Source organism: Pterocles gutturalis, unplaced genomic scaffold (genome assembly GCF_000699245.1).
Source record: "Pterocles gutturalis isolate BGI_N339 unplaced genomic scaffold, ASM69924v1 scaffold13764, whole genome shotgun sequence".
NCBI classification, from domain to species: Eukaryota; Metazoa; Chordata; class Aves; order Pterocliformes; family Pteroclidae; genus Pterocles; species Pterocles gutturalis.
Window position 1 is genome coordinate 32,112 of NW_010135952.1, and position 11,438 is coordinate 43,549.

At 41.6% G+C, this 11,438-nt stretch overlaps 1 protein-coding gene across 1 annotated transcript in view; it reads right to left on the bottom strand.

Moving 5' to 3' along the window:
* LOC104468100 (ubiquitin-conjugating enzyme E2 E1-like) overlaps positions 1-10,738 on the bottom strand; it is a gene marked incomplete at its 3' end in the record, with an annotated part of 40,192 nt that extends 29,454 nt beyond the window's left edge. Inside the window, exons 1-2 of the mRNA XM_010082116.1 lie at positions 10,587-10,738; positions 8,380-8,430 (exon numbers count right to left, since the gene is read on the bottom strand). Coding sequence (XP_010080418.1) covers positions 8,380-8,430; positions 10,587-10,738 — 203 coding nt within the window. The remainder of the gene's footprint in view (positions 1-8,379; positions 8,431-10,586) is intronic.
* Positions 10,739-11,438: the final 700 nt, after the last annotated feature.

Sequence of the window (11,438 nt, forward strand, 5' to 3'; positions counted from 1 at the left end):
AATAACACACTGAAACTTTCTAGAAAGTTGCTCACTTGACAATTTCAAACATATGACATATCCATAACTGTTGTCACCTAAATTAGCACCTTAAAATATCAGTGAAGATATTCAAATTGCATGCAAAACCTTTGAGACACTTATCCTGACAAGATTCCTTCTATAGTGATCACTCCTGCCCTGAAGCTTTGCTGTTGCCTCCAAAAACTCTGACAAAATTCTGAGTCCATACCAGAAGTATTTTTCTTATTTTCATCAATTAATGTATTATGAAAAGACATCTTTAACTTCAGAATTAATTTTTAATATCATAGGTCTTTTCAATCCTCTGTGCAACTCTCTGTGGGATCCTGGCCATCAAAAGACAGAAAGAAAAAAGACCCCAAGACCCTCTCCAGAATTCTCCTTAATAGACACTGGAATTAGCTTCGATGGCAAAAACCTATTGCTCAGGTGCCCATAGCAGAAACAGCATTAAATATTCACAGTCCTCCTGCCTCAGGAACCATCTCCTGTCTAGCCCACAGCATTTACAACTGCCTTTACAATTCTCAGTACCAGTTCAATATTTTCTGTGCTTCCAGCATGTCCAGCAGCTCCACAGGGAAAGATGAGAAATACGATTCTCTAATCTCTTAAATAGTCATTACATTGACAACAAAAAAAAGTGCAAAATACATCTAACTAACATGCTGATTTGGTTTACACTTACTTTTGACTCCAAAAAGTAAAGCCCTAGGAGGAATCAAGCCCTCAATTCTGCACTGATTCACAGAAACACAGAAGCAAAGAAATTTAACAGGGCTCTTCATCATTAATCGTACAGCCTCTTTAATCCAATTACGTTGTATTTTCCCTTAAACAAATGAACTGCCAAAACTTGGCCTGGACCCAGTTCTCAGAACAGCTCAACTTAATCTTACCTGATCTACATTTTCAGCTGCAAAATCATGGAAGAGACTGGAGGGAGTGTGGGGAAACAAACACTGCATCTGCCTTGACTTACAATCTGCATGCCCCACTCTCCTTTTCTCCCCCACCTCCCATTCCAGGAAGTCCAGGTTAATAAAAGAATGTTGCATATTGGATGTTGCAAGTTAAGCATACAGATCTGTGATATATTCTCCTGGTAATGTCAATTAGCCTCTCGGGCACAGAAAATATGTATTAAATGCACTGTGGTAACCATGACACTTTCCCCAAATGCCTTGGAAGACCAATTGCATGTTGCTGAAACTTGCAAACTGGCAAGAGAAATCAGAAAATCCCTCTGAATTCCAGAGTGTACAGTGTTTATTTTGATAGTTTCAGCTTATTTATAGTATTTAACAATGCATGCTCTCTAGTTCATCTTGTAAAATAATGAAGTCAGTATTTAGACCTGTTAAGCTTCAGAGGTAAAAATAAGTATAAACTTATTTCATTCAAATAAATGCACAGATTGGCAAGATTCTACTATAATGACTAAATTACATCACTAATTTAACTTTGTTTAAAGCATTTGCTTTGGTGGAAGAAGCATAGCCCTTAACTTTGTATTGTGTTGAGCAAGTCTGCACAGATGTGCAATAATCTCTGAACCCAATCACATAAAACAGTATCTTCTTTTTGGTTAGTGCATTAAATACTTTTACAGAGGTGCTGTATGGAAGGTTGGTCTGTCATGTAAAATTACAGAAGAGTACAGGCAGAGGCTGCACTAGTTTCGCTAGGCACTAACTCATCAATAACCTTAATCCATCAACATAACTTGTACCACTGCAGGGGAGCTCTGTCTCCATTCCCAGCACAACCCCCTTCGACAGCGGGGCCAAAGTTAACGTCTTGTCAGATGGCATCTTGTCGGCTCTCAAGACCAACCCATTCTTCAGAAACCACAAAGCTCTCAGTCACTAGCAACCTGCCCTTGTTGAGATCCTCAAGCACAAAACTGTCCCCTACCACTTTCTCAATTCCCTGGGCTAGCCAGTTCTCCATTAATAATTTTGTCTTCATATAAAAAGACAAGACAGATTCAAGTGCTTGAAGTATAAATCCACACGGTGTTTCCCATTTATGTCTATAAAGTACCGTCTATATATATAATTAATATTTCTTAAAACAAAACCAGACATCTACCCTGCTGCTATACACATACCCAATATAAAAACCTAGACAGAGCTGGAATACAGCTGAAAGGAAACCAAATTAAAGACTGCATAACCAAGAGGAAATATTAGACTTTGTCAGATAAAACATATATGTAGCATCATAAAAACAGTTGCACAGTGCCCTCCAAGGGCAGCAAAGCTGAAAGTCAAATAATAAAATTAAGGGGTATACAAGAGAGTGTGCACAGAAGGGATTTCAATCCTTTTTGTTCTTAGCCATGATACAGTTTCATAGGTGCTCTCAAGATTCATCGTTCTGATGTTTGGCATGCGAGAGGACAGAATGCAGTTCATCTGGGAATTACTGAGCCAGGATGTGCCAAACAAAACCTACCACAGCAGCAGCCAGCTCCTGCCACAGCGTCCAAGGAGCCAGGACATCAAAATGTTTCTGATTTTTAAAGGCAGCCAATAAATACAACCAGGAATATCTTAAAGAAAGGTGAATTCCTGTAATATTAACTAATCAATCCACAGTAAAGAAGCTGCTCCTGTGCAGCTATTGCCTGAGTAACGTCAGGCAGAGGACTTCGCCTGCAGGAGCTGCTACCTACACATACTTCAAATTCACCGAGTGTAGAAATGGTGTTATTTTTATGGTTTGCAAGCTAGACCATGCACAGCTGCAGAGGATCTTGAAATTAGTTAATACACTGGTTCAAAAGGAAGAGTTATTTCTCCAGGGATCATGTGCCAAACAAAGCGGGGAGGGAATGCTGCACCACTGGTAGTATATATGACAAAAGATATTTTTCAACTACACGCAGCACTAATTACGAAGGTCCTTCCTATCCTTGGGCTGGAAACTTTGCAGAGAAAACACTCCCATCTCAGAGAAACAACACAGCAGGGAGGGGGGAGGTGGTAGAAAAAAAAAAGTGCTAAAACCACTTTTGCAAGTTGATAATTTTCATCAAACGTGATCCGCATTTTTTATTTCTACAAGGAAGTAAAACCCAGCATTTGAGTCATTCTTGCTCTAATAAATTGAATGTTCACATTAAAAGAAAAAAATTAGCTTACTGAGGGTTTTATTTACAAAATGTAAGACCAGAAAGTTTATGCTAGAAAATGGCTATGTTCAGGGAGGACTATTCCAAACATGAAAATAATAAAACCAATACCAATGTTATAGTGTACCAGTGACAGCCCATCCTTAGATAATACACTAGATTTAAAAGTAAAAGCACTTAAAGCGTTATTGGAGTTGCAGGTATTGAGAAAATACATCTGCAAAAAATTACAAGCACCGTAAAAACAAATGTAATCAAAACAAATGTCAAAGTTTCATGGTATTTACATGAAATATATCAATTATAATACGAAACTATTGAGTTCAAAACAGCCTCTGAGCCACACATTTTCTGCAGACTTCTCTCTAGGCAACAAATCTTAATTCCACATTGCTAAGTTTTGAAAACTATTAATATTCCACACATTATAGTGGAGAGCGCTTCTCCCCACCATCTATACTGAGACATATTTTTATTAAGTGCTGACAGTTAACTTTCACAAGACTCTCAGGGAGATCTGGTCCTTATTCTGTGAATTTAAAAAAACTGCGCTGAAGGAGCCAGGAAACACAACTGTATTTTATTATTATTTTTTAAATGAGTTTGTGATAGCATTTCACTCAGAAGTGATGCTAAGTAAGCCTTGCAGGCAAATGCCTCCTTCAGTAAAGATTTTAAATTATCTTTGTTTAAATAACAGCTGACCTTGTCTACATGGACTTAAATGAGACATGTGGAGACAAATGTGTTTCAGTTGGGGTAAGAAAGATTAAAAAACATTAATTCTAGTTAATATCCATTTTGGTCCCACAACACAGATGGGAAAAAAAACATTAAATTACCATGCTTACATACAGGCAATATCATACACCCAATAAAGCACAGATTCAAAGCCCTGCTCATAACGCAACCAACACGCACAGTTCCAGGAGAAGAGCTCAGCTGCAAGTTAGCCTGAAACAAAGGAGATCTACATTATTTTCTCCACTTCACCACAGACCTCCTGCATGACCTTGGACAAGTCACTTGGTTTTTGTGTGCTGCAACTCCCCACCCCTAAAACATTTATTTCATAACATCACAGCAAATAGCAGATTTACTATCAGGAGATGCTTAGATATGGAGGTCAAATAAATGACATAAAGAGAATGAACAGTACTTGAAGCTTTAATTAACTTCTGTTAAAGCTCTGGAAACCTCGTCACAGTGACAGAAGCAAAGCATTTGCACAGTACTCACAAGCGTTATCTACAGAGATAAGGTCTGCCTACACAGCAAGATGGAACCGTATTTTGACATCTGCAGACGATCGTGGACACAGACTTCCATGACCCAACACAAAGACACGACATACTCCTCTATCACCAACATACACAGAAGACCAGAAGTCCAGTGTCTGGGTACCTTCTTTGAGTTCTAAAAAGAGTTTAAAAATTTCTGATATTATACCAAGTTGAAGAATAAATCCTCACGTACCCTCTTAAAAGATTTAAAATACTTTAGGTCCAAACAGTTATCCTCCAATTTATATTAACCACTAACCACCTTTTGAACTTGAAACCCACATTGAACTTTCATAACTCAGTATTAACATCAGAAGTCAAATCATCTTGTGGAAAACAGAAAAGTAAAGACCGCTAGAGCGCCAGCCTACTGAAAACTATGAAGAGGGTAAGAACCATTCAGAAGCAAACAAACGCTACACATGCACTACACTAGGACTGTTACGAGGACAGCATTGCCTCCATCAGGAATCCACAAATTTTTAAAGTATATTAAATATATCTTTTTTAGAAATTGTCTTCAAGTCCAAAAACCTATATTGTAAATGCAGGCCAAGCATATACTGCATTTCCATGCGCATATCCTGCACCTCTGTAGAAGTAACAGTACTAAACTGCGTAAAACCAAAATCACAGCCTGCGGAGGGAAACATGAGGGGCAAAGGGACTACAAGAGATTATGAAGCTGTCAATGAGAGATGACCACAGGCAAGCATTTGGGGGACACTGGCAAGCTATGGAAAACCAGAAGCAAGGCAACTACTGCGGGGAGAGGAAGTTCTGGGATAAACTTCCCCTCACACTACCCACACATGTGTAAAACCCGCATAGCTGCTCAATCAGAGAGTGTTGAGTGTGTCTGGGATTTGGTTTTTAGGGGTTTTTTTTTAAGCAGATGATCTGTAGGTTACACACATGAAAATACGGTCACTGCAAGCTACAAAAATAAAAATGAAACTCATTTGCTTTTAAGTTATTTTGTTTGAAATATCAAATGGTTTCATTATTTGTAATTGCATCTTATATGTGGTGTTTTATAAGAAGAAAAATAAAACAGCTCTTACTAAAAATCATATTACAACCTAAAGCTTTTGCTTTCAATATGTGGAGCTGCTCTGGGATGTGTTAAATATCTTGAACTCCCATTACTGCAATAAGACTGGAAGAAGAACAGCCCTTTGCAATGAGGCCAAAAATTAAAGCACAGCCAACAATGAACTGCCATCAAACACCGGGCAGGGCCCAGAACAGGGGAAAATACAAAAGTGGTGGTGAGGGGTACAAGAACAAACATCCAGTAGAAAAAAGAACATGACATTTCCAACATAACACAGGATACAGTTTCGGGTGCACATATTTAAATGTGACTTCTGAGACTTTGACAGCAGAATAGGTAGTACCTGGCATTGTATATAGATCCCTGAATACATAAGTTTTGAGAATAGTCTTGCAGGAGAGAGTAAGATGCCTGAAAGGACTGCCCCCCACGCTCCCGCCACCAAGGACACCTGAAAAAATCTGCAAAGGCACAAAGGCAGCCGAGAGATGAGGGGCTGGAGGTCAGAGGAAAGGTGAGGATAAGCAAAGTCATGAAGGAAATTGAAACTAAGTTCTGGAACTATGTATTTAATACTTCACTCACAGCATGCTAATAACATTCATACAAAAGAAAAAAAAATAAAAGGAAAGCAGTGACACTGTTAGCAGGCTTCCCCAGAGCAAATTTTGGCAACCTTAAACATCACAAAGCAACCAGAGTTTCTCACTTGCTTAATCTCCTCACACTCCCAAATTTACTATTTCTATTGCTTTTTCCACAAGAGGTGAACTTTTCCTGTAACTGCGATAGCCGAAACTCATCTCAGTGTTGCTGGAAATCAGTATGTGCCTAACCTTTTACAAACCAGCTGCCAGAGAAGCAAACTCCTGATGCTTGACTGTGCAACTGGAACCTCGTTAACCGTAAGCAGAGCTGTTCTTCACCCTCAGCACTATCTTCAGTGAAGTAGGATGACCTCACCCCAAGATGAGCAATAGCAAAACTCCTTTGGTCACACACACACACAAAGCCCTCCATTCACGTTTTCCTTCCTATCAACATATTAAGAGACAGTAGCAATTACACCAGTTTCATGTATTATTTGCAAGAGTTGCCAGCATTCACTGTATGTAACTCATTTGAAGGTTGGAAGGAATGCAGAATACTTGTAATTGCATTATAGGTGAAGATTAACCATCACTACTTGTACTATGAACTAATTTCTACTATTAGAAATATTTATAAAGGCTGAAACAACACAAACTTACTATGTGGGCCTTGAGGCGCATTATCTTCAGCGGTCTATGTAATTAAAAAAGAAAAATCACAACCATATTCTACCATATTCTATTTTGACAGGTAATCTGCTAGCTTATCTTTACCTGTGAACAATGCCAGTTGAAACAAGGACAAAGTAGTGTTCTAATATTATTTACACAAACCTCTGAATACGGCCTGCAATCTGAAATACCCATATACTATCACAACTTTTGGATAGATTTGCAAAGTTCAGACTGCAGTCTCAGCACCTTGATCATCCAGACGATCTACAGAGCAAGCTACAGTGCCTTTCCGAGCTGTGCTTCTGGGTTTCTTTCCCATGAAAATCAGGGTATGGTGGGAGGAGGAGGGGAAAGCATGTTGACTTCATCCTGACACAGAGACAGGATCTAGACAGGACAGAAACCTGCAGCCCAAAAGCTGGATGTTCTTGTAATATTCAGGTAGTTGTTATTGTCACTAAAACAATATTGTCATGGCTAAAGATTTCAAAGCTCATTGGTTATCTTGCAAACAGCACAAAAATCTTAGTATCTGCCTAGACCTCCACTCACATGCCTTATCCCACCTCTCATTAATTATGATCCTTGGGACTGGTACTGAAAGGGTAGCTCTGGACCTGTCAGGATAACGTTTGTGCTAATGCCTCTTTGCAGACTAATAGCAGCAAAAAGCTTCAATAAAAAGGTCCATTTGCATTTGTAGGTGACAACCCAATACTAAAAAGACCAACTTAAATAGTTATTTATAAACAGAATTCTCATCACTGCTATTACCCATATCGAAAGGCCTCAAACTTCAGCCACAGAAAGAAGATAGGAACAGAGCCACGCTTTGGCAACTACAGCGAACACAGACGGGACCGAAAGTATCTTTCCTCTTGAATGAGCAAGCACAACCAAAGATGTTACGCTACTACTGTCTCCTCTCCAAATGCAAAGCGGCTTGGGCCATCATGCAATGAACCAAATCAACCTGCTAGATGCTTTAAACAAACAGTACAAGTTTCTAAAACATACTTAAAATCAAGCTGCTCTATAAAGGGCAACAGAGTATCCCTGCTTGTTATTTCATCAGCTAACACGTGTGCTCCTGTAGGGCACCCACTGAGTGACAAATTCGCGCTTCTCTTCCACTGTGAGTTACTGTTCACAACAGAACACTCTGAGCTAAAAAGCTCATAGCATTTTACTATTCTCTGCTTCCTTGGCAGGACTCTTATTTATATAAGATTAGTGCAGTCAGGCGTTAGATTTATAAACCAGAAAAAACAAACAAGGAGAAAGTTTTCACACTCTTCTTTATAGGCCAGTTTCAGAAACATAGACACAAAGCAGTATAACAGACTGAAATGCAGCTGTTAAAAAAACCAAAACCAACTCCCAAAACAAACAAAAAAACTCATATCAAAGTACATAAAATCTCTGGAGGCCCGCCCCCCCCACCTGGAAACTATTTAATGTCATCCATGCATTCACAGAAGTACTGTTGGCCACCTAAACAGCCATTCCTCTGCCCTGTCCAGAACCTCTGAGGACAGTTACAACATACAAAGGCACACTTCAGCCCCTCACCGTCCCCCCACCCTCCTCAGGGAAGGAACTGACACCGACCTGCAGTTGGGAGGTGGATCTAAGGTGATGTCAGCCAATTCCTTCTGAATCCTGTGGCAATAAAAGCAAGAAGGAACAAAGGTAAGTCGCTGCGTGGGATAGCTGTTAACACTTACGCTTTACAGACATACTGTCACCATGAGTTTGCAACACTACATAAGAGAGAGGCACACTCAGCTGCAGCCTCCCACCGGTCAAACACACTAAGCAGGACAGATGCCCTGTTACAGAGCTGGACAGAAAAGCAGACAGGCACCGTGCACTGAACCCAGGCAGGTGTACTGCTGTATGCTCCCATAAAGATGCCAGCCACACAGGGGCAATGGAAAAGACTGTCTGCTTTACTCTGCCAACCAGCCTGTAAATGAGGGAAAACCTCTGCAAATGTGATGCACCAAGTGCTAGGAGGAAAATGCAGTCTGAAAAGGAATTTTTTCTTGCTGGATTGAGAGAAACAGTAATCGTCAAATCAGTTCCCCTTCTCTCCCCCTCAGCTTCCCATCACTGTCCTGAGAAAAAACACCAGTCCCAAGGGAGTGAATAACTGCACCATTCCCAAGGACACTTAAAGGAAGCTGAGTACCTATTTCCAAGGTTTCTGCACATTCCTGCCACCTTCAATTCTCCCCTCTCTTCACCCTCAAGAGCCAACAACATCCCCACGTCCCCTCCCTCAGGACTCCAGACGCTCCCTCTCTTCACCACGTTCAGACAACACCCCATCCTCCCTACCCAGACTATTCTGGGCTCACACTGATTTTGCCACAAAGCGCCCAACCAGCTATCATCCCCTTCCCTGGAGTCCCATTACTGTCACTCAGGCTTCTCCTCACGATCTCCCCACCCCGCACTCAGTCTGCTTCTCTTCTCCTTAAACTCAGACAGCATCTTCTGCCTCTTTGCCACTTGTCATACGTGAGAACCACAGCCTTTTCGTATTAGGCAGTTTACAATCTTCTTTTATAAATAGTTAAGGGCACGACATGTAAATACCACTTGCCACTATCTATGTCAGTTTGCCATGGAAACCTGCTGAGTGGAGATGCGGAGTAACCAAACTGCCCAAATTCTACAAAGCCACAGAAAACTTAGTTGTGATGACAGGGTATTTGCATAATACCCCAGTCACTTTTGACACGTACAGACACAAGCTCTCTGTACTGCTTGGCAAAGCTGTTCTGTGGGATGGTTTATTACTCTTACTGAAGTACTGCAAGTTTGCTTGAAAACTTCCATTTGTCAGCTTAGCTCCCTAGAACAGGATAGTGCTGAATTCAGGTGAAACACAGAATAAATAAGAAAGGGTAACTTTTTTTTTTTTTTTTTTTTTTTTTTTTTTAAAAAACTGAGTGGCTCCCAGAGTCTGTCCAGGTGAAGAAAACCGACTGATGTAGCTGTTATGGAATTGCTATTCTACACAGGCATCTCTCCCCAATTATGCTGGCATAAAATTTATTTCATTCTCAAAAAAAACCCAACCCACTCTTCGCTGTGAGCAAAAACTATTTTAGAGCAGAATGTCCACAAGTGGACCTGCTGTGGATTATTTATTCTTGTCAACATCCAACCATATACAGAAAATTCAATGTAAGTGATGAGCAGACAGAAAAAGAGTAATATATTTGGTCAAAAAGACTTGAGGCTATATTACACCACTTGCACTGGAGTGCACTCCCCCACTGCAAGCAAACCCAAAACTCTTCACAAACACTAATTAATCCCCAAAGCAGTCCTGGAAAGTCACTCTAGATCAATCCCAACCTACAAAGAGGGAAAGTGACATTGAAATTCAATGCCTTACTCAGGACCATACAGCTTCTAGCAGCAGATAAGAAATTAAGGTGTTACATACCAATCCTACACCGTACCTATTACTGATGCTAACAAAGAAAAAGGGAAAGACAGGGGAAATAGCTGAGGGACCGACTAAGATCCCACAGAAATAAAAGACAGGAAAATATTTGGGATGCAACAGAGGAAGAAGCAGGAAGAGAGGGAGACCAGAGAGCAGTGAATTTGGGCGGACACTTGCTGCACTGAGACGCTGAAAAAAGTGAGACAATGGCAGCTTCGTGTGGTAAGGTTGAGCATAACGGCTATAGATGAAGAATGGGAGCAGTAAGGGAGCAGTGGCGGAACGGAGCAAAATAAAATGAGGAAGGAGAGAAGATGCAGTGAATCAGTGAGAAAACTGACTGCAGCCTCACCTCTTGGCACTGGTAGATAGCAGCTTAGAGTTTTTACTCATGCTGACTTTGCTTTCCTTCTTCTTAGGCGTGCTTGTCTCTTTCTCTGTCTGTTGGTTGGAGGATGAAGATGAGGAGGAGCTGGTGCTGGCCCTTGAATCGTCATCCGACATAGCGACCCCCCCACCACACACCCCAACCTGGAGAGGAGACACCATGGGGCGTGGGGAACAAACAGTGAACACAAACACACCCAGAGAAAGGCCACTGACAATCTTGCTCTGTGTTTGGGTCATGCTCCTTTTAAAGGGCCCTCATGTCTCCCTTTCCTCCTCAGGCCCTGCAGTCGAAGCAGGAGCAGCAGTAGCCTTCCCTGCACTCGTAACACCAAGGAGAAGGGGGAAAGGGACTTTTAAAGCTTCCTCTCAGAAAGCAGGCGTGAAACAAGAGAAGAGACTGGAACGAGGACGACTGTGAGGATCAGGGAAGCTCAAAGCAATTCCTTCTAATCTCCCCCAAACTGCACACACAAGAGGAGCCATCACCACCCACCACTACCATCCTAAGGGTGTAGGAGAGAAAAATGGAACAGCTCCAGGTCCCTTGGGTTCCCGGGAGGCACGTGGGAGAGGCAAGAGGGGATGGGACTTGAGGGGGGGGGTGCCCATCACCAGCACTAAAATGGAAGTGGGGCATCAGTGGCTACAGAGGACCTTGAAGATCTGTGCCCTGCCGTGGGGAAACCCCTGCCTGCTGGATAACCCCTGCCTGCTGGATCGAGTGCTAGGAGCTGGGGGGGCGAGGAGGGGGGGAGCAGGGAGAGAGGAATAAAGGGGAACAGCTAAGAGGGGAGTGGGGTGCACGGAGGGGACC